The following is a 24914-nucleotide window of genomic DNA, read 5'->3' as shown; positions in this document are numbered from 1 at the left end:
TGGACGAGCGGATCTAGGCGCTTCAGTCTTCTGGAACCGCGCTACCGCTACTGTCGCAGGTTCGAATCCTGCCTCGTACATGAATGTGTGTGATGTCGTTGGGTTAGTTAGGATTAAGTAGTTCTAAGTTCTAGTGGACTGATAACCTAAGATGTTAAATCCCATAGTGCTGAGAGCCATTAGAACCATTCGAACGACATGCTGCAGGCGTGGCACACCCTCCGCAATTGATTACTGTGATGTCGGCCCTCCTGACGCCATTCTGTATGGATCACACTATAGTGGTATCTCTGTAGGGGGTGGTGCATTTTTGGCGGTCTCATAGGTGGTGGGGAACCAGTAGAAATGGTTCCGACAGTTTAAGAATATTGCTTTATGGTATCTTCAGTTCCACATGAGGCAGTCACGTCTCTCCTCGTGAGCACTGCACGGTGCAGCTGGCGTCGGATAGTCGGACGGCAGCCAGTGTCACTGCGAAAAGACTCCGGCACAGTAGCGAAGGTAAGGGCACGGCCAGTTGCGGCAGTGGTACCTCCTCGCGGAGCGACATGCCAGGCGACGGCCCCGCTGCTGTTCACTCAGCGGTGGCGGAGGCAGTTGTGCAGCGGTCTCGATATGCGGCCCTGGACGGATGGCAGATGGCGGCTGGCGTTATGACACTAGGTCCGTTCCTGGACTTCTGCGTCGGCGGCTGCAGACACGGGCAGCACGCCGGCGGGGATGTGGCACCAAGTCACCTGAAGGACCCAGTCCGGCGGCAGATGCAACCTGGTCTCGGTCGAGAGGCTGCTGCTGGCGTTGTGCCGTCGTTTCGGAGTCCAGCGATGCTCCGGCCGCGTGGTGCAACTACTCAGCGATGACGAAGCCCCCGAATCGAATGACGCCCTGTCCTCAAATTCAGCCTATCTGTACTCTGTGGCTTCTCATTTGTTTCTCTAAAACCTGGTTTTGGTCACTTCGCCCATAACAAAGAGACACGTCTGAGTGCGGTGGCAGTGACAGCTTACTACACTACTAACCATTAAAATTGCTACACTACGAAGATGACGTGTTACAGACGAGAAATTTAACCGACAGGAAGAACATGCTGTGATATGCAAATGATCAGCTTTTCAGAGCATTCACGCAAGATTGGCGCCGGTGCTGACACCTACAATGTGCTGACTTGCGGAAAGTTACTAACCGATTTCTCATACACAAACAGCAGTTGACCGACGTTCCCTGGTGAAACGTTGTTGTGATGCCTAGTGTAAGGAGGAGAAATGCGTACCATCACGTTTTCGACTTTGATAAAGGTCGGATTGTAGCCTACCGCGGTTGCGGTTTATCGTATAGCGACATTGCGGCTCGCGTTGGTCGAGATCCAATGACTGTTAGCACGATATGGAATCGGTGGTTTCAGGAGGGTAATACGGAACGTCATGCTAGATCCCAACGGCCTCGTATCACTAGCAGTGCTGTAACGGATCCTGCAGCCACGTCTTGATCCCTGAGTCAGTGGAAGGGGACGTTTGCAAGACAACAACCATCTGCACGAGCAGTTCGACGACGTTTGCAGCAGCATGGGCTATTAGCTCGGAGACCATGGATGCGGTTACCCTTGACGCTGCATCACAGACAGGAGCGCCTGCGATGGTGTACTCAACGACGAACCTTGGTGCACGAATGGCAAAACGTCGTTTTTTGGGATGAATCCAGGTTCTGTTTACAGCATCATGATGGTCGCATCCGTGTTTGGCGACATCGCGGTGAACGCACATTGGAAGCGTGTTTTCGTCATCGGCATATTGGCGTATCACCCGGCGTGATGGTATAGCGTGCCATTGATTACACGTCTCGATCATCTCTTGTTCGCATTGACGGCACTTTGAAAAGTGGACGTTACATTTCAGATATGTTACGACCCGTGGCTCTACCCTTCATTCGATCCCTACGAAACCCTACATTTCGGGACGATAATGCACGACCGCATGTTGCAGGCCCTGTACGGATACAGAAAATGTTCGACTGCTGCCCTGGCCAGCATATTCTCCAGATCTCTCACCAATTGAAAACGTCTGGTCAATGGAGGCCGAGCAACTGGCTCGTCACAATACGCCAGTCACTACTCTTGATGAACTGTGGTATCGCGTTGAAGCTGCATGGGCAGCTGTACCTCTACACGCCATCCAAGCTCTGTTTGATTCAATGCCCAGGCGTATCAAGGCCGTTATTACGGCCAGAGGTGGTTGTTCTGGGTACTAATTTCTCAGGATCAATGCACCCAAATTGCGTGAAAATGTAGTCACATGTCAGTTCTAGTATAATATATTTGTCCAATAAATACCCGTTTATCATCTGCATTTCTTCTTGCTGTAGCAATTTTAATGGCCAGTAGTGTACATGGTTCTTTGCTGCTCGTTCGAGCTTACCGCTGCACTCTGCTATCCTCGCTTCGCAGCTCACTTGGACATCTGTTACTGTGCCCTACATGTGGACATAGTATGACTGATGGCGAGCATTGTTACCGTAATATTGCATGATGGCCTCCATGCTACTTTGTCGCTTACACTAAAGATTTAATACTTTTACCTAAAATACTGCCACTGCAATGACTAAGTAAAGAACTTAAATGAAGAGCAGATACAACTACAAATGTCATACTTTCAGTCGACCCATGACTGGGAATATGTCAAGAAAAGGTAACTGCCACCAACATTCGGTTACAGTTCTGAGACACACAGAAAAGCCAGGTAAATGTTTACCAAGGCCGACTTCGCAGGCTCGAAATGTCTTTAACTGCTGACTTTTTACTTCGGACTAATTCAGGACTCCCAGCCCACTGCTCTATATACTATTCTCCGTGACGACGGAGATGCCTCTCCTCTCGATTTCTTGCCTTATTAGATGTTGTTAGTCCTTCAAACCTTCTCCTATTGAAAACTTCTCTGCAAAGTTTCACGCTTATGTCTCGCGCCTCATGTGCCTAGAATGCAGAAGTTATTCCAGCGGTGAACAGTCCACAGCCTGAGATTCCAGCCAGCGTGTAAGTACTCATAATTCGGATGTTACTTTCGTTATACAGTGAGTGATCACCACTGGCGGCTCTAAACAGTGCCTTCACTGGTGTCAACTGGAATATAACTTCGACTTGTACACTAATGCTTGCCATTATTAATTTAGGAACTTAAATATGTTGCTTGCTTGCGACACAGTGGAGTGCATTAAGCTAAAATTGTAGTCTAAATATAGAAGAGAGCATGGAAATAAAGTGGAAGCAAGAAAACCGAATACTAAAAAGGCTTTAAACGAAGCGAACATGTCTGATCCAAGTAAGACTTTATACAATGGGAAAAGACGGAGTAACATCGACATTATTTTTTACTCAATGAAATATTCTACGAAAATGAACTTTGGCTACAGACTAGCGCACTGATGCAAAAACGTCAGCAGTAGCAGGGCGCAGCCTAACGTAACACCTGATGTATACTAACAAGGGAAGCTCCCCATCGAACCCATCTCAGATTTAGTTATACGTTGGCACAGTGGATAGGCCTTGAGAAACTGAACACAGATCAATCGAGAAAACAGGAAGAAGTTGTGTGGAACTATGAAAAAAATAAGAAAAATACACAAACTGAGTAGCCCATGTGAAAGATACGCAACATCAAGGGTAATGTGAGCTCAGGAGGGCCGTGGTCCCGTGGTTAGCGTGAGCAGCTGCGGATCTAGAGATCCTTCGTTCAAGTCTTCCCTCGAGTGAAAAGTTTATTCTCTTTATTTTCGCAAAGTTATGATCTGTATGTTCGTTTATTGACGTCCGTGTTCACTGTAATAAGTTTAGTGTCTATGTTTTGCGACCGCACCGCAAAACCGAAGTTTACTCTCTTTATTTTCGCAAAGTTATGATCTGTCTGTTCGTTCATTGACGTCTCTGTTCACTGTAACAAGTTTAGTGTCTATGTTTTCCGACCGCACCGCAAAACCGTGCGGTTTGTAGACGAAAGGACGTGCCTCTCCAATGGTTCAAATGGCTCTGAGCACTATGGGACTCAACTTCTGAGGACATTAGTCCCCTAGAACTTAGAACTAGTTAAACCTAACTAACCTATGGACAGCACACACATCCATGCCCGAGGCAGGATTCGAATCTGCGACCGTAGCGGTCTCGCGGTTCCAGACTGCAGCGCCTAGAACCGCACGGCCACTTCTGCCGGCCTCTCCAATGGGAACCGAAAACATTTGATCGCAAGGTCATAGGTAAACCGATTTCTCCACAGGAAAACACGTCTGATATATTCTATACGACACTGGTGTCGGCATGTGCGTCACATGACAGGAATATGTTGTCGACCCACCTAACTTGCACACTTGGCGAATTCGTAAACGGATTCTTCTACCTTGCCCGATTTAGATTTCTTGTGGATGTGATAATCACTCCCAAATAAGTGATGAAAACATAATAGTTTGTCACATAAACTGCAACAAATGAATGCAACAGTTTCACAGTCGCGCAGTTTTCCCTGTGCTCTGTCAAAACATACGTTTTTAACGTTTTGAAATTTTTCCGTGTGTAGACCGTCAAACCCTGCATATGTCCAAGCAAATCTGAACATGTCCTGGTAGTTTGGAGAGCGAAGTTGATTATGTGTGAGTGCCCGAACTTTGATAATTGTCTGAAAATAAAAATTTAAACTTTTCACTCGAGGGAAGACTTGATCCAAGGATCTCTCGGTCCGCAGCTGCTCATGCTAAACACGGGACCACGGCGCTCCTGAGCTCACGTTATCCTTGATGTTTCCTATCTTGCACATGGACTACTCAGTTTGTATATTTTGCTTATTTTTTTTTCATAGTTCCACACAGCTTCTTCCTGTTTTTCTCGATTGATCTGTGTTCAGTTATTCAAGGCCTATCCACTGTGCCAACTAATAAATAAATCTGAGGGAGGGGGGGGGGGATGGGGAGGTTCCCTTGTAAGAATGCAGTCGACAGGTGGGAGAGAGTTAGAAGGAAAGCTATGCCTCTCAGCTAATGGGACAGTGGGATGCCGCGGACGGGTACCTGTTTCCCGCCTCGGCTGTGCCCTTACGGCATTCTGCAGTGCCTCACCGGAATATTTGCTTTACATATGCCGCGCTCCTGTGCTCGGCTGCTGCTGCTTGCAGTGTTCTCTTTGTGGGCTCTGGCTACTCACGCGTGGCGCAGCCGCGTCCGGTCCAGCCGTCGGCACAGACGCAGGAGCCGTCGGGTCCGCAGTGGCCGCCGTTCCGGCAGACGACGCTGTCGGCGCCGGTGCCGCACTGGAGGTCCCAGCAGCGAGGCCCGGCCCTACCCGGGGGGCACTCGCAGCGACCGGGCGGCACGCATCGGCCGGGCCCGCAGCCCGCGGGACACCAAGCTGCGACACAGCGCGCACGCGCGTGCTGAGCGACGTGGAAACCACAACTTGCCATACGCATGCCATCTGTCGCTAGACGTCAAACGTAACTCAAAGTATTGACAACATTGGAATACACACAAGGTACAAAGTGAAATTTCTTGACATGACACAGAGGGGGAAATGGTATTATCAGCGTAATTTGCTGTGATTGCGAGAGGAGAGGAAGGAAGGAAGGTTTTGACACTGGATGTGCTATAAAATGATTCAGTATGAATTTGTTCTAAACAGCAAACTTTAATTGATACTTTAGAATCCAGGTATTCACGTTGCTTGTGAACAATATAACTGAAGCACGCTGCGTCCAAGACGTTGCAAGAGATCTGGCAGAAATGTGAATGCAGGAAAGAGAGGTTTACAATAGGGGAGATTCGAACAAAAAATTGAGGTAGATACGTCCCACAACAGAATGAGATCCAGCACGAAAACGTCATTGACGCAGGAGTGGACAAATGGTGAATAAGTGTTGGAAAAGGATGATATATCGCCGGTTCTGTAAAGTACACAACCTCATATGCCAGCCAAATAATTAAACTAAAATCTCCATAAACATCTACACAAATTTTATTAAAATCTTCTCCCCTGGCCTAACCTGTGAACATGTTTGATATATTTATTGCACACATCTCCTCCTCCTTCCTCTCTCCGCCTATTCCTTCCCCCACACTATATATGCCCACCTCCTCCTCCTCCTCATCCACTCCCTTCTCCTTCTCCTCAAACTCCTCCTCCCCCTCACTCTGTCTGACTGCTTCTGTCCCCATTCTCTGTTCATCCCCTCCTCCCTCATCTTCCTGACTCTCTGCTCCTCTCTCTCTGACCATCCCCATCTCTCCCTCTGTCCATCTCCTCCTCCTTCCTATACCTGCTATTCAGCTCCATCCTCAACTCTCAAGCAAACTCACACTCCCCCCCACCCCTCTCTCTCTCTTTCCATTTCCTCTTGCCTGTCTCTAAGTCTTCCTACCCCCTCTGCATCTCTCCATTCACTCCCTTTCTTCTCTCCCATTCCTCCTCCCCTTACCTCTGGCAATCTCCTTTTCCGGCTCCCTGTCTCAATCACCTCTTCTGCTCTCTTTGTCCCCCTACACCTGACCATCCCCAACTCTATTTTCCAATCTCCTCTCGCCTGTCTCTGTCCATCTCTTCCTATCGTCCCTCTTTATCAGACCATCCCCTCCTTTCCCCTCTCTCTCTCTCTCTCCATCTACTCCTCTACACTTTCTCTGTCCATCTCATATTCCCTTCCTCTGACAATTCAATTCCTGCTCTCCCCTCTCTCTGCTCATCCATTCCCATCGGCACATTTAGCCCCTGCAAGGTATGCTGATACTATGTTGGATGACACATATGTTGTGAATAGCACCCTAGATGTCAGGGTCTGAACAGCCTTTTCACCTGTATCTCCACTCCTATGGAAGCTATGAGTTTCTGCCCCCAGAAAAAACGAAAGTAGGAAGACATACAATTAATAATCAATACTTCAATTCTGGTGTGGAATTCCGTAGTTTACACTGTAAGTCTGCATTATTGGTTGAAATTTATATGGCGTTTGCTCATTCATTCTAAGCAGTTATGATATGGCAATGTAACTCAAACATTGCCATTCTTCCCATGAAGCTGTTCGAAGTGGAGGATATCACAAAGCCGCAATCACAGATGACAAATGGTGGACAATACATAGAAAAAACGATATATAATGCGGAAATAATTTATTATCATTAATGTTTGTGTGGCATAAACAGATAATATAGTTGTTGTGTAATTGTCTGCGTGAACTGATCGCTGACAAGACGGAGGTCCATCGTTGACACCAAAACACACAAATCAAACTTTAGGTGAAGCTGAAAGTCATTTCATTGGCCGGTATGTAATGGTTAGCCTTTTGTAGTATTCCAAGGGGATACCACTTAAGGGGTGCCTAGTAATAAGTAAAACAACACTGCACAAGTTTTCTTGAACAACTAGATAAGAATTACATGAGAGGATGCCTAAGTGAAACATTATGTTCTTTCAAGATAATTTACTTAGCGATGATAGCGACTTCACAGTTGGAGAATTGAGGAACCTTAAGCACAAAAAGAAACGTTACTCTTGTTCAACAGAATTGTCGCCAATTTCGATCGATTCCGTCATGAAAAGCAATTTTTGGATTGGTGAAATGTGAAATGTGAGAGCTGAGATACTTTACAGACCATCTAGAATCGTAATTCAGGGATGAAGTAAAAAATTAAAAAAATTAAATAAAGCATCCTATGAAAAAACTGAGTAAGTTCAATGGAAATAAAGAGGTTTTACCTAGAATAATGAATTCATTCATTCCCTACAATCACTTTCATCGACAAGCCAAGGAGGTTTCTTCTTGCTCTCTCCAACGTTGGTCCTTGTATAACACAGACTTCGCTGAAGATTGGGAATGGTAAGCAATTGTGTACGGAGAAACACATCCCACGTTATCTATATCCAATTTTTGTTTCCTTTTGCTCCAGGTAAACTACTATTTGTGACCAACATAGTACTAAGCGGATGAGGAATGATAGAGTCCATTTTCAAATTCTGGGCACCTCCATATACAGACACCTGTTACAGGTCTAGCGTATAATAAATTTTAAAATAAATTCATCATAAAAGGTAAAACGGCAGTCGCATCCGGAAGGAGGCGACATGAACAACGCAAAGGTGCTACAAACATATGTAATGTTTTCCTTCCCAAAGAAGACAAACAGCTTGCGTAACAACTGGAAGACCTATCCCCACCATTTCGATACCGAACAATGTACACAGCAATTTATATAATTATTTGTGAAGTGAATTAGTTTTTTGTAATGAAACTGTATGAAATTTAGCTCCGAAATAAAATTTTCAGAAAAAACAGTAGCCTTGCGAAAGGTAAGTTTCAGTGTTCCGGTCGCGGTACAGAAAACAGTTTTAATCCTGCACACGTATCAACCAGTGAGCAAACGTGCCATGTAGAACCACGGTGTACTTCATTCTGCGCTATCACTGAAGTCTCGTCCTAACACGCGACTATTATTTCTCATCGAACATCGTTGCATATCTCTCCTCCTAATCTATCGTTAGTAAATGCTTTCCGCTGATAATTCTTCTAATATCCACCAATTTCTTTGGGAATGGATTCGTATTTTTTTTTCTTTTCGTGAGCGATATACTCTAACACAATGAGATGTCGATATGTGACTGACATCCTCCATCCGACAGTACCTCTTCCCTGTTTTTTTTTAACTCTCAGAAGGTTCCCTGCAAGTTTTTTGGACTACAGAGAAACCGACATAAAAGCTATCGATGGAAAGAGACACAATAAGTCGAGTAACAAATTTTGTTGCCAACGAATATGCGAGAACGAACAAAGAAGTATCGAAAACTAAGCCTCCAACGTTGCATAAGCATGCAGTGCCTCGGAAAACAGAGACGGATGGGAGCAGACAGTAGCCTGATGTTGTGGATGCGAATGAAGTGGCCAGGAAAGACTGACGCAGGTAGTGCAAGTGTATAAGCTACCACAAGACCTTGGTATCACGGCCCACCTATGTTTCGTAGAGGTTAAAATTACTAAATGAAGGCGTGGCGATAGTATGGATATTGCAGTGACACCTAATTTGCACATCTAATTGGAATTGTAAATTCCTTGGTACCAGTCATTTGAATTTCATGCAAGCTAATAAATTTGATATTCACATTCATGGAATTGAAACTGTGGAGTTTGTAATTGAATTTTCAGTATCTTGAACTACCCGCAAAAAGCTGTTGAATTCTGGTTATTAAGGAAGATTAACTTTAATAAGTTATAATGCTATTAATAAAAGCTTCCGGCCAGGTGTAGTAAAACAAAGTTAAGTGTTTAGTTTGGATATACTTCTGTATTACACAAATAAGCCCTAATTAAAATGTTTTTGTCTAATAGCTAAAGTAGCTTCCTTGCCTTTTTACTGTACTCCTAAGACAGCTATAACCCAACATACTATTTTCGCTAAATGTTATTCCGTGATTGCTCTTGCTTTTCTTTCGCTGCTGTAGCCATTCGAAGTTAATATTGGCTCTCAAGAATAAGCTTTACCAAAATTGTTATACATTTTTTTTACTGCCAGTCAGCTCTACTTTTACGATCTACAATTTGCCCTTCTCTTTTTTGCGTAATTCCATTAAAATTCCGAATAAATCATACAAACATTATTTATCATCAATATATTGGACTTTCCAGCGCGAATACGTGAATACACAGCTGAAAGTTGTCGGGTAACAGATTGTGAGCGTTACAAGAAACAAGTCGTATAAACCACTCTCTGTCTCCTTAGCGTATCAAATTAGAGTGCAAATTCAATGTTTCCAAATTAGCTCCACCGTCTTTGTCCGGATACACAGACTACAACTAGCTGCTGCCAAAGACGATGGAGCTTCCATGTCGAACAATCGGGTTTCTGCCGGTTATCCACGTCTTTCTTGCACGATATTTCAACTGCTTGACTCGCAGTCTTTTCAGGTGCTGTCTGTTACTGATTCCAGTGTGGAACAAATCCGTTTTTTCGCCTACGAAGCGCTAGGCACTCCGCCTGCGGTCCGCAACCAGTCAGGTGCTTTGTCCGTGGTTAGCCCCTACCAATAGCAGCGACTGTATTGTTTTCTTCTAACCGCGGCTGTTCTCAGCGCTGTGCGCGTCCATTATGATTAATGTCCGTTGTCAGTCTTGCTCTATGAAGTTCTGAATGATGTTTAAGTCGTGCCAGGCATTTTGTCTTCCGACTGTAGTCATTTAAGCCGTACTGTGATCTTAGCTGTTCTCTTGCCGTGGTATACCGTGTTGTTTGTTTTGCACGATGACCGTGTCTGCGTGGAGCGGCAGCAGTGTTATTTTCAGGCCGCAGGTATTCAAATTAGCTCTCGAGACTCTATGTAACGTCCATAGGTATTGAATCTGTTGTCAGAGATACTATTCCACGTGCGTCCATTGTTACAGGTACTGGGCTATTTTCTTTAACTCCATCTTCATACTTGCGTCCCTTGGAATCTTAATGTTGCCTCCGTTGTGTCTTCAGAGGATCGAGTTCTGGATTCCAGGTAGAGCTCAGCTGGAAACCGCTGTCCCGATTAACGAGATCCTCCGCGACCGTAATCTCAATAGATTGTTTCATGACGCTGTCCCAGTATGTCGATGTTTGTGTTACAATCTTTGGCAACATTATAGTTCATAGAATGACCGAGTTCTAAACAGCGCTTGGCAATCGCTGACTTGATTGCCTGTCTCAGTCTGGTGTGCCTCTCGTGTTTGCACCTGACGTAAACGGTCGTAGTCGTCTGGCCGATGTATGCCACATGATACACGGTAAACGCCCGGTTTCTGTAGACCCAGGTCATCCTCAGACTCCCTAGCACAGCCTTAATCTTTGTGGGTGGCTGGAACACGCTCTTGATGTTATGTTAGAAAATTTTGCTGATTTTGGCAGATATAGGCTCGACATGTAGCAACCACCTTTGTTTCTTCTTGTAATTCTTCAGAACCTCTGGCGGCGAATGAGGGCAGTACCTTTTTAACACCTCGAGAAGATTATCCATTTTTGTAGAATAAAGATTATAGGTGTTTTATCTCTGTCGCCAAATAATCAGGATATGACTGAGTTCGTACCCGGTGAACCAGAGTTCTGAGTACGTTATTTTTCGGTTCTGAATGGTAGCAACTGGTGGCTTGCAGGTACAGGTGTGTGCGAGATAGTTTTTCGTTATGCACTGTGACTGAAGGTACCATCTGCCTTCCTCTTGAGTAGTGCATCTAGGAATGGGTGTATTTCCGGGGTGAATGTAATGTTAGGATAGTGTGAGTTTGGTTGTCCAAGAAAACATAAAGCTTTTCCCTCTCGTGGGGCCATATAACAAAGGTGTCGTCCAAGTATCTAAAAAAGCATTTCGGTTGATCTGGGGCCGACGTAAGTGCCTCGTCTTCGAATCTCTCCATAAACAGATAGCCAATCATCGTTGAGAGTGTGCTGACCATTGCCACCCCTTCTGTTTGCTCTTAGAACTGACCCCCATATAGGAGGTAGCTCGAGGTCAATACGTACCTGAGTAGGTTTAGGAGAGCATCGCCGAAAGTTTCTCCAATCAGCTCAAGTGAATCATTCTGTGGTACGAGGATGAGGAGAGAGACCACGTCTAAACTGACCATGATGTCAGAATCTTTGATCTGTAGCTGTAGAAAATCGTCCGAGTTGCGAATGTGATGGGTGCACTTCTTAAGATACGTGTCGAGCTGTAAGGTACGTTGCTGCGCCAGTGTTGCTTGCTATTAAAATTAGAGTAAGTCCTTCCTTGTGCACCTTAGGCAGGCCAAGTGTGGGTAGTACTGGTGCTTTTACTCTTAGCTGCTTAACGATCGTTTATGGAAGGCCAGCTTCCTTTAGGAGAGCCCTGGTATCCTGATCCATCCTTTCTGTGGGATGGCTATCTATTGGTTGTGTACGTCGGGTCATCCAGAAGCTGTTGCACCTTACCGTCATAATGCGCCATCTATTGCAAGACGGTAGAGCATTCCCCTTGCCTGCTGGTAACATCGCAATGCTGTCATCTTTCCCGAGTTCTTTGAGAGCCAACTTCTCGTCACCACAAATGTTTGATTTCAGCAACTTGGTTTTGTGGAGCGGACCACATGTCTCTCTTCGGACATCTTCAGCCTGGATGGCAAAAAAACTCAGAACCACCTGTATCTACTGCACTGGCGAAGGCCGCAACAGGAACATTTCTAGGAGTAACTAACAAACTGAGCCCCTTGCTCAGTACTTTCAAGGTGTTCACGTCAAGGTCCTTCCAATTCAGGGTGACGACCGTGTGAGCGTCTACATTCCTCTGCGCCTTGTTTTCAAAACGTTCAAACATTACTAGTTTACTAGACGTTGATTTCTTCCTTGTCCACTCCACTAGGGACCAGGAGATGCCATCAACTCTATCCTAGTCTTGACTGGTGAGAGAGTTTGCTATAAAAACGTGCAGAGATAGCAACTCTGAATATCACATCAAGTCGATGGCGCATGTCTTGTACTCTCTCCACGACCAATGCTAGCTAACATCACTCGATGTTTAATTCTGATGGTCGCTTTTGAATTGACGTGATATTTAATTCTAGGAAATACTGCAGCCACGTCCTCTTTCGGCATCTCAGTAGGAAACAGAGAAAACTGAGCAGTCTTCCTTTCTCGAAGCTTATCCAGCTTTCTAATTTTCAGATACATTTGCTCCCCGTACAGTCTTGTAATGTAATTATTCAGGATTTCCCGGCGAGGCGTTGTCATGTTGAACAATTGTGTTTCTGTCGGTTACTTGTATCTTTCCTGCAACGACATTTCAACTGCTTGACTCACAGTCTTCTTCAGGTGCTGTCTGATACTGATTCCAGTGTGTAACAAGTCCGTGTTTTTGCGTACGCGGTGCTAGGCACTCCGTCTGCGGTCAGCAACCCGTCAGGTGCTATGTCCGCGGTATGCGCCGACCAATAGCAGCGACTGTAGTGTTTTCTTCTAGTCGCGACTTTCCCGAACCCCTTGCGCGAATTTTGTGGTTACTATCAGTTGAGAGCCTTGCTGTATGAAGTTCTGAATGACGTCCCAACCGTCCTCGACATTTTATCTTCCGATTGTTCAAATGGCTCTGAGCACTATGGGACTTGATATCTGAGGTCATCAGCCCCTAGAACTTAGAACTACTTAACCCTAACCAGCCTAAGGACATCACACACATCCATGCCCGAGGCAGGATTCGAACCTGCAACCGTAGAAGTCGGGCAGTTCCAGACTGAAGCGGCTAGAACCGCTCGGTCACAGCAGCCAGCTTTATCTTCCGATTGTCGTCATTTAAGCCCTCCTGTGATCTCGGACCCTCTGTTACACAATCCCTTTTCTAAAGGACCTTCCTGGAGAGATTTGAAGAGGTGACACTTACGTCGGCCCCAGAACACCGAAATGCTTCATTAGTACGTGGATGACACTTTTGTTAAATTGCCACACCACAGAGAAAACCTCGGTGTTTTCTTGGACTACTTAAACTCACGCCACTCTTACATTAAATTCACTACGGAACTGGAAAAGGATGGACATCTCCCATTCCTAGTTATACCAGTCAAGAGAAACGGAGGTGTTACCTACAGCCAAAACGTGTATCACAAATCCACTGGCACCGACTTGTACCTGCAAGCGGGTAGTTGTTACCACCCGGCACAGAGAAACGGTGTACTCAGAACTCTGGTTCACCGGGCACTAACTCTGTCAGATCTTGATAATTTGGCGACGGAGATAGAACAGCTGCAGCCTGTGTCCTGCAAGAAAGGATACCACTCTCGAGATGTTCGAAAGGCACTGCGCCCTATCTCCCTGCCACAGGTTCCTGGATATGTACAAGAATAAACGAAGAACGTTTCATACTAGCCATATGTCGCACCGATATCGCCCAAAATCAGCGGAAGTCTTCTCACACCTAACATCAAGAACGTGTTCCATCCACACACAAAGTCTCTGCTAGGGAGTGTGAAGCATAACCTGGGACCACAGGCACACCAGACTGAGACAGGCAGCCAAGTCAGCGATTGCCGAGCATCGTTTAGAACTCGGTCATTCTATGAACTACAGTGAAGGGCCAAAGAGACGGGTACACCTGCCTAATATTATATAGGGCCCCCGCGAGCACGCAGAAGTGGTCCATACGACATGTCAGGGACTCGACTAATGTCTGAAGTAGCGCTGGAGGGAATTGACACCATGAAACCGTGAGACAACGACTCTGTGGAGATCTCTTCTGAATAGCAAGTTGCAACGCATCCCAGATATGCTCAATAATGTTCATGTCTGGGGAATGTAGCGAGCAGAGAAAATGTTTAAACTTAAAAGAGTGTGCTTGTAGCCAGTCTGCAACAATTCTGGACGTGTGGGGTGTCGTATTGCACTGCTGGAATTTCCGACATCCGTCGGAATGTACAATGGCCATGAATGGATGCAGGTGATCAGACGGGATGCTTACGCACGTGTTACCTGAAAGAGTCGTTTCTAGACGCATCAAGGGTCCCATATCACTCCAACTGCACCCTGCCCACACCATTACGGAGCCTCCACTCTCTTGAACAGTCCATTGCTGACATGGAGGGTCCGTGGACTCATGAGGTTGTCATCATACTCATACACGTCTATCCGATCAATACAATCTGAAACGAAACTCGTCCGACCAGGCAACGCGTTTTCATTTATAAATAGTCCAATGACGGTGTTGACGGGCCCAGGCGAGGCGTAAAGCTTTCTGTCATCAAGGGTACACAAGTAGGCCTTCGGTTCCGAAAGCCCAAATCGATGATGTTTCGCTGAATGGTTCACATGCTGACACTTGTTGATGGCCCAGCATTGCAATCTGGAGCAGTCTGCCGAAGGGTTGCACTTCTGTCTCGTTGGACGATTCTGTTCAGTCGTAGTTGGTCCTGTTCTTGTAGGATCTTTTTCCGGCCTCAGCGATGTCTGAGATTTCAAGTGTTAGAGGATTCCTGATATTCACGGTACACTCGTGAAATGGTCGTCCGGGGAAATCACCATTTCACCGTTAACTCGGAAGTGCTGTGTCCCATTGATCGTGCGCCGATTATAACACCACGTTCAAACTCACCTAAATCTCGATAAAGCTACCACTGTAGCAGCAGCAACCGATCTAACAACTGCAACCGAGACATGTTGTCTTATACAGGCGTTGCCGACGCAGCGCCGTAATCTACCTGTTTACATAACTCTGCATTTGAATACGCATGTTATACCAGGTTCTTTGGCGCTTCCGTTTATAATGATGCCAAGATTCTAACACAAACATGGAGTGACTGAGATTGAGGTCATGCTGAATCTGATCATGGCGAATCTCGTTAACAGTGACACAAGTTTCCAGCTGAGCTCTGTCTGGAATTCGGCCCAACATCTTCTAAAGACGCAACGAAAGCACGATAAAGAACTCAGGGGACACATGTATGAAGGTGGAGAGACCATCATAGTACTTGAAACGAAGGGCGCACGTTGAATGGTACCTAAGACAACAGACACAATACCTAAGGACGTTATACCGAGTCTCGAGCGCTAACTGGGATATCAACGGCCTGAAAGAACACTGGAGCCGCTCCTGGCGGCCACGTACCCCGGACAGAACGCCTGACATGACACGCCACGGTAACAGAACGACCCAATCACAGGAGGGCTCAAATGACGATAGTCGCAAGGTGAGATGTCTAGCATACAGCAAGAGTGATAACGGTAACAACCACGACGTACGCGCACAGCGTTCGGAACAGCCGCGGCGAGAAGAAAACACTACAGTCGCTGTTATTGTTGGGCGCACATCACGGACAAAGAGTCTGATGTGGTGCGGACCGCAGACCAAACCCCTAGCACAACATAGACATAACTACCGGGCTCGTTTCACACTGGAATCTGTATTAGACAGCATCTGTAGAAGACTGCGAGCCACATAGTTGAAATATCGTGCAAGAAAGACGTGAATAAGCGGCGGAACCAAGATTATTCAGCCGGCCGGAGTGGCCGAGCGGTTAAAGGCGCTACAGTCTGGAACCGCACGATCGCTACGGTCGCAGGTTCGAATCCTGCCTCGGGCATGGATGTGTGTGCTGTCCTTAGGTTAGTTAGGTTTAAGTAGTTCTAAGTTCTAGGGGACTTATGACCACAGCAGTTGAGTCCCATAGTGCTCAGAGCCATTTTTTGAACCAGATTATTCAACTGCCGGCAGAGAAAGCCTGAAAAATTACGTTGAAGCTTGTCATCGAAAACTCAGTCATTTACTTAGTAAGCACATCGAAGGTATTTTATACCAGGTGACTGAAAAGCGTCTTCCCCGAGGAAAAATCTTTAAACTCCACATAGGTAGCATAAACGGTGATTTACTTGAGTCAGATCACTAATACAGAGATCAAAATTGTTCGTTTAGAAACTGGAGCGTTCTGGGGATCGGCAAGGAATGTGTATTTCGTAACTATTCTTAGCGCGTAGATTGATGTTTACAGGAAGGAAAAGTTATCAGAGCATCGTTGATACAATGCAAACCATAAAACCTAGGACCTGCAGTAAGGTTTGTGCAAATCCCAGAATGGCCTAAATGCATCCCATCTTGGATGATATGCAGGACATTAAAGCTGCAGCCACGTCGGAGGTTCATCCCCCGAACTATGCTACAGCTTAGCATCGTTCACTTTAACGGACCATTGATAGAGGTGAAATAAACGGTAGGTGACATAGAAAACCGCTTTGGATAACTGGGTATCGTACCTAGAAATTTGGATCTTCATCTTACAGTTATCCACTTGTGTAGCTACTAAGTTACATGAGAAAAACCTACCAGAAATATGTATATAAATTTGCAGAGAGAAGGTCAAGCACCAGCGTATATTGTGTGGCCGCCAGTCTTAATGGTAGACCAGCTTCAGCGCAATATCAAGGTCTAGGCTGGCCCGACGACGGCAAAAATTATAGGGCTTTCTTAACTGGGCCTGTCATACAATGACATATCGTATCGACTTAAATAGCTAACGTAAGACGATCAAAGCAAATTTAGGTGAAATTCAGAACAATTATAGCAAAATTAAGAATGTTACAGGTGGAAAGGGTACACTGATAGCCCTTACGAGTGAGGAGCACTGTGCAACGTGATACAAGAAGAAACAGATTTTGATTTACAAGGCGTAGTTGCTTCAGTATTAGAAGCAGAGTTCGATACGCTTTGGAAGACTCGTGGGCAAACAATGCATAAGGGACAGATGAATTTCCTTCAGAATTTCACAAATTATTGGGGAAAATGCTATCCGCTGGAATATTCAAGTAAATGTGTAGCGTTTATGAGACCGTAGAAATACCACAGGACTACGAGAAAATGCCACTCATAAAATTTCGACGATATCAAATGAACCTAAGTGCGCGAACTATTATACAATAAACTTAGCAGCTCATGCAGCCAAGTGGCTGAGATGAATAATATACAAAATATTGGAAAAAGAAAATAATACTCTGTTAGGAGACGATCATTTTGGTTTTGGAAAAACTATAGGGCAAGAATGTCAGTTCTCATGTTGCGCTTGATAACAGAAGCAAGTCATCAGAAACATCAAGACCCTTCCGTAGAATTTATCAACCTAGAAAACATATTTGATCACATATATTGGTGGAAGGTGCTTGAAATGGTCAGAAATATTGGTATAATTTGTTAGCAAAGCTGAATTAATTAAAGAATGCATAGCAACCTAGAAAGAAGGCTTTGTATTAAAAAATTGAATAAAACAGGTATGCAATCTTCCTCGCTATTCTTCAACCTCTACTTCGGCGAAGCAATGACCCAAGTGAAAGTAAGGTTCAACATTCGGGTTTAAAAATCAGTGTGAAAGTATTAATAACGAAATTATCCAATAATATTGCTATTTTCAATGAAAGTGAGGAATAATTAGAGATCCTTTTTAATGGAATGAACGTTCTACCTGGCACGGAATGTGGACTGAGAGTACACCGAAGAAGAAACAAAGTAGTGAGGAAGATCAGAAATGAGATCAACGATGAAATCAAAATCGAAATCGGAGACTGCGTAGCAGATGAAATTAGGGAATTCTGATACCCTGGAAGCAAAAAAGCTTAGAACTAACGAGACAATGACGATGCAAGAATCAGACTAGCACGGTAAAAAGAGAGCTTTATTCGTTAAATGAACACAGGTCTTAGTCTGAGCACGACAGTTGAGATGATTTGATTTTGGAGTAAGTATTGTGTGGGAATGGATCGTCGGCTATGAGAAAGACGGAAAAGAAGAAAACTGAAGTGTCTTAGAAGTGGTGTTATAGAAAGACGATGAAAATTAAGTGGTCTGATCAGGTAAGAAATGAGTAAACTCTGCTGAGAAGCGAGGGATGGACTACGGGTGTATAACACAGATTCGAAGAACGCTCACAACAGAGAGCATGTGTCAGGACATCAGGGAATAGCTTCCATCATATAAATGAGAGACATAGCATTAATTGTAGGAAAAGCCACGAGGAAGATAGAGATAGGAATATCTCCAACAAATTATTGAGAATATTGGGTGCAAGTGCCACTCTGAGATGGAGAGTTTGACATGGGAGAGGAAGTAGTGGTGGGCCGCATAAAAACTTCCAGAAAATTGACAAAATGTAACATTGAATGTTACCGCAGTGATAAGTCTGGAAAAATTGATGTAAGAGGGCCGTACGCAAGATGGATTGAGTTCTGGACATGCCAAAGTGAGCACGGCTAGGAGGTTTCAGCTAATAACTACCACACTCGAAAACTTTGATGAATAAAGAAAGTAATTCACTAGAATGTTCTTTGGTTTCAGTACAATGTTTCCCGGCAGCTTTGAAGCAATCACCAACAATTTCGAAAACTCGTTGAAGATATTAAAACAATTTTAGCAACATAGATGAAAGGGTGTAAAAGAAGAAGGTGGGAGAACCATCCGGTGGGTGCAAATGTGACCGAAGTGTACAAGAACTGCCCTCACTGATTTTTTTTTTTTTAAATATAAACGAAATTTTTTCGGACTAGAAAAAATAATGGTAGAACTAACAGAATATTTCGCTGGTCGAATTAACGACGACACCGCTAACTTGAAGTTAGTCGGTTCAAGTAGTTCAAATGGCTCTGAGCACTATGGGACTTAACATCTGTGGCCATCAGTCCCCTAGAACTTAGAACTACTTAGACCTAACTAACCTAAGGACATCACACACATCCATGCCCGAGGCAGGATTCGAACCTGCGACCGTGGCGGTCGCGCTGTTCCACACTGTAGCGCCTAGAACCGCTCGACCACCGCGGCCGGCATTTAGTCGGTTCATGTTCCGAATGACACATAGTGGAAGAGAATATAGAAAATGAATTAGAAGAAGACATTGGTAAATCAAATGATGAGAAAAATCTATAAATTTTCGGTGAAATTAAAAAAGGAGCTGTGGAATAACTTCAGGAAAATTTAAGCAAATGCTGCATGCAGGAGGCGCCTTACCAACAACTCTGATTCGGTTGTAAAACGAAGAAATCTTGTTGGATATAAAACAGATGTGAGAAGTCGGTCGAAATACGAAATGTCATCTGGTGGATTTCTTGAAGCAATTTAGAGACACGCTATCGCAGCGTCTATAGTACGGTGTAACTGTGCTAATTAAAACATTCACAGTGTCAACCATGAGGGGCCGCTCTAGATAAGGACGATTAACGTCGGCGGACAGAACACTCACTCTACTCTGCTTATAAAGCTACCCAGATTATCACAATGTAGCGATTGTTTCCAGCTTCGTAACTTTTTCGTCACGATCCGACAACAGCCAGTGTTAACGTTGCTAGAACGCGACTGGCGTTAATGCAGTGACATTTTGTAGACGCCACACCGCTTACAATTTCGAATCGTAAGACGCGAGGCTAAATTTCACACTCAACTGTCAACGTTATTATCTTTAATTATTCACCAATCGAGGTGGTGCAGTGTTTAGCACACTGGACTCGCATTCAGGAGGACGACGGTTCAAACCCTTGTTCGGCCATCCTGATTTAGGTTTGCCCTGATTTCCCTTAACCGCTTCAGGCAAATGTTGGGATGGTTCCTTTGAAAGGGAACGCCCAATTTCCACCCCCGTCCTTCCTTAAGCCGGTGGGACCGACGAACTCGCTGTTTGGTCCCCTTCCCCCAATTCAACTCAACCAACCAACAAATTATTCGTGTATTATCAAGAACTGCATGCGAGGTCCGAAGTGTAGTTAGAGGCATTACATTTCATCGGTTAAAATGGCAGATGGTAACAAGAAATTTTACAATCATATTCTTCAAATGTTAGAGTTTTTCAAAACATAATGGAAAAAATAGGTAGTTGCTAATGATATAACTATACCTGAGGTGCCTAAAGACGTTCGAGATACGCTACGGTCGCAGGTTCGAATCCTGCCTCGGGCATGGATGTGTGTGATGTCCTTAGGTTAGTTAGGTTTAAGTAGTTCTAAGTTCTAGGGGACTGATGACCATATATGTTAAGTCCCATTGTGCTCAGAGCCATTTGAACTGCACTGGGCTCGGGATCATTGAGACACGACGGTGGATCAAAGGAAACTTGTCACCTCTCTGGATCAATTATGTTTCGTGTCACAGTAGGTTGATGGTCGTGTTCCAATGCGCTCACACGGAGGAGAACGGCTCCTCGAACAAAGCACGGCTTCACAAGAGTAAGCCGGTGTGGGGGCGTACATCTGAGGTTCCATAGGGTCTGTGGCAGTAATGGGAGCTGGCTGTTGGCAAGAGATCTGCTAGGAGAAGGAGATTTTCAGATAGTTTTACTATTGGTGTTTGTAATAGATATGACCAACTGTCAGAGTCTAGTGGAGAGGAATCTCTAGTAGCTGTAGATGTAGGAAGTATGCAGCAGACCTCAGCAGTTACGGTGGCTAGGACAGTTGCAAAGTCTAAGAGAAAGAAGAAGGTTCTGCTGTTAGGTAGTTCTCATGGTAGAGGTGTAGGCCAGCAGTTGCAGGAAGTTTTGGGGAGTGAGTACCAGGTCACCAGCATTGTGAAGCCTAATGCAGGATTGGCTCAGGTGACTTTTAACATAGGGGGGTTATGTAGGGATTTTACTAAAGAGGATCAGGTAGTGATTGTGGGTGGGGCTGGTAAGAGTATTGATAGGGATGGGAAGTATGACATAGATGGTGACCTGGAAAAGATAGCCACTCAGACTGGCAACACGAATGTGCATTTCGTGGAACTGTTTCAGCGTCACGATCGGCCTCATCTTAATATAGCCGTCAGGCGTAATAACATGAGACTTGGGGGTGCGCTGATGACAGAAGGCATGGGTCACATTTCAGTGGTGTCGGTGGAGTCTATCAGCAGGACGGGTTTCACTAGACATGGCCTGCACCTCAACAGGTATGGGAAGGGGAGGTTGGCAAAACTTATAGGTGACAGCATAGGTGGGGGTGGTTGGATCACTCATGGGAAAATTCCGGTAGTTGTGGGTGTTAGAGCTGTACCTTTTTTAGATTGAAGTCAGCTGATAGGTATTCCTGCTTAAGGGAAGTCTCTCTAACAAAGAAACCACTTTCTACAAAGCTTGGGTATCCGATTAATGAGGGAATTAGTATATTTCATCAAAATATACAAGGTATTCGAGATAAAGTTAGTGAACTGCTTATAGATGTTGACTCTGAAATTATTGGTATATCTGAACACTTCTTAAATAAGGAGATAATTCAGAGGCTTCCTTTACCAGGATACAGGTTGGCTGGCAGCTTTTCTAGGAGCTCTTTGCGGTGTGGGGGAGTAGCCATGTATGTGAAAAACGGTATCCCATTTGAGTCAATTGATGTTTCAAAGTACTGCACTGAAAAGGTGTTTGAATGTTGTGCAGGTGTGGTTAAATTTAGTGGAGCTAAACTTCTTACTGTTGTTATTTATAGATCCCCAGACTCCGATTTCACAACATTTTTGCTAAAGCTAGAGGAGGTTCTTGGTTCACTTTATAGGAAATACAAAAAGTTAGTTATATGTGGTGACTTCAATATTAATTGTATAAGTGATTGTGCAAGGAAAAGGATGCTGGTAGACCTCCTTAATTCATATAATCTTATGCAAACCGTATTCTTTCCAACGAGAGTGCAAGGGAACAGTAGAACAACCATAGACAATATTTTTGTTCATTCGTCATTATTAGAAGGGCATTCTGTTAGCAAAAAAGTGAATGGCCTTTCAGATCATGATGCACAAATTTTAAGTCTAAAAGATTTTTGTGCTTCAACACATGTTAAATATAGTTACCAACTTTTTAGGAAAGCTGATCCAGTTGCTGTACAGACTTTTGTAAACCTTATCAAGGAACAAGATTGGCAAGATGTTTATAGTGCTGATACAGTAGACGATAAATATAATGCTTTCCTCAAGACTTTTCTCGTGCTCTTTGAAAGTTGCTTTCCGTTAGAACGTTTAAAACAGGGTACTAGCACAAACAGGCAGCCTGGGTGGCTGACTAAAGGGATAAGAATATCTTGTAGAACAAAGTGGCAATTATATCAAAACGTTAGAAACAGTCAAAATCTAAATGCAGCAGCCCATTACAAACAGTATTGTAAGGTGCTTAAAAAAGTTATTAGGAAGGCAAAAAGTATGTGGTATGCAGATAGAATAGCTAAGTCTCAGGATAAAATTAAAACCATATGGTCAGTCGTAAAGGAAGTGGCTGGTCTGCAGAGACAGGTCGAGGATATAGAATCAGTGCGTAGTGGGGATGTCCGTGTTGCTGATAAGTCGCATATATGTACAGTACTTAATAATCACTTTCTGAATATAGCAGGTGAACTAAATAGAAACCTAGTCCCAACAGGGAATCATATAGCGCTCTTAGAAAAAAGTGTTCCGAGACTGTTACCTGAAATGCTCCTCCATGATACTGCCAAGAGGGAGATTGAGTTAATAATTAAATCACTAAAGACCAAGAACTCTCATGGATATGACGGGGTATCTAGCAGAATACTGAAGTATTGTTCCACGTATATTAGCTCAGTACTTAGCCATATCTGTAACTTTTCCTTTAGCAGTGGTCGGTTTCCTGACCGATTAAAGTACTCGGTAGTGAAGCCACTTTATAAAAAGGGAGACAGGGATAATGTTGACAATTATAGACCTATTTCTATGCCATCGGTGTTTGCTAAAGTTATCGAGAGGCTTGTATATACAAGGTTACTGCAGCATTTAAATTCACATAATTTGCTGTCAAATGTACAGTTTGGTTTTAGAAATGGCTTAACAACTGAAAATGCTATATTCTCTTTTCTCTGTGAGGTTTTGGACGGATTAAATAAAAGGTTGAGAACGTTAGGTGTTTTCTTTGATTTAACGAAGGCTTTTGACTGTGTTGACCACAAAATATTACTGCAGAAGTTGGAACATTATGGAGTAAGGGGAGTAGCTTACAATTGGTTCGCCTCCTACTTTAAGAACAGAAAGCAGAAGGTAATCCTCCGCAATATTGAGAGTGGTAATGATGTTCAGTCCCAATGGGGCACTGTTAAATGGGGCGTTCCCCAAGGGTCGGTGCTGGGGCCACTGCTGTTCCTTATTTATGTAAATGATATGCCTTCTAGTATTACAGGTGATTCAAAAATATTTCTGTTTGCTGATGACACCACCTTGGTAGTGAAGGATCTTGTGTGTAATATTGAAACATTATCAAATAATGTCGTTCATGAAGTAAGTTCGTGGCTTGTGGAAAATAATTTGATGCTAAATCACAGTAAGACTCAGTTTTTACAGTTTCTAACCCACAATTCAACAAGAACTGACATTTTAATCAGACAGAATGGGCATGTTATAAGCGAGACAGAACAGTTCAAGTTCCTAGGCGTACGGATAGATAGTAAGCTGTTGTGGAAAGCCCATGTTCAGGATCTTGTTCAGAAACTAAATGCCGCTTTATTTACCATTAGAACAGTATCTGAAATAAGTGACATTTCAACACGAAAAGTAGTATACTTCGCATATTTTCATACGCTTATGTCATATGGTATTATTTTTTGGGGTAATTCTTCTGATTCAAAAAGGGTATTTTTGGCTCAAAAACGGGCTGTTCGAGCTATGTATGGTGTAAGTTCTAAAACCTCTTGTCGACCGCTATTCAATAGTCTGGGAATTTTGACATTGCCCTCACAGTATGTATTTTCTTTAATGTCGTTTGTTGTTAGCAATATTAGCTTATTCCCAAGAGTTAGCAGCTTTCACTCAGTTAATACTAGGCAGAAATCAAATCTGCATGTGGAATGCACTTCCTTGACTCTTGTGCAGAAAGGAGTGCAGTATTCTGCTGCATCCATTTTCAATAAGCTACCACAAGAACTCAAAAATCTTAGCAGTAGCCCAAACACTTTTAAGTCTAAACTGAAGAGTTTCCTCATGGCTCACTCCTTCTATTCTGTCGAGGAGCTCCTGGAAGAGATAAAAAATTAAGAAAATTCCAGTGTTACATTTTTGATTTTCTTTATTTAAACTAACGACTTGTTTCATTTTATCTGTTTCTACAATCGTGTTATAATTTCATGTATTGACTCGTTCCATGACCATGGAGACTTCTCCTAAATGTGGTCCCACGGAACAATAAATAAATAAATAAAATAAAAAAATAAAAAGTAATCTAAGGTACCGTGGCAGCTGTGGACTATCTGAACATTTTTCCTGTCCACCTCCACCCTTTCATGTTTGATATCTTCTCCAGGAACGACGGCATCTTCAAAAAGGAAAACTGCCTGTGTCACGAAGCCAGATTCGTGCTACAGTGAATTGAGGAGCATGAGAGTGAACTCAGTTGATGTCTTGGTTATCAAATTCTTCTAAACTCATTGGAACACATTGCTATGCTATCAGTCATCAGCTTCGTGGCGACAAATCACTGACCTGTGAGTAGACTTCTGGTGCAGCATACCTCCGAAATTCA

The 24914-nt window shown here is 44.1% G+C and overlaps 1 protein-coding gene across 1 annotated transcript in view; it reads right to left on the bottom strand.

Annotated features, from left to right (window-relative positions):
- Positions 1-5168: 5168 nt before the first annotated feature.
- Positions 5169-24914, bottom strand: part of LOC124613714 (wnt inhibitory factor 1-like) — a 29844-nt gene continuing 10098 nt past the window's right edge. Inside the window, exon 3 of the mRNA XM_047142434.1 lies at positions 5169-5380. Coding sequence (XP_046998390.1) covers positions 5169-5380 — 212 coding nt within the window. The remainder of the gene's footprint in view (positions 5381-24914) is intronic.

This window comes from Schistocerca americana, chromosome 4 (assembly GCF_021461395.2).
Source record: "Schistocerca americana isolate TAMUIC-IGC-003095 chromosome 4, iqSchAmer2.1, whole genome shotgun sequence".
NCBI lineage: Eukaryota > Metazoa > Arthropoda > Insecta > Orthoptera > Acrididae > Schistocerca > Schistocerca americana.
Note: the sequence above shows the minus strand (reverse complement) of the source record. Positions and strands in the feature narration are given on the sequence as shown.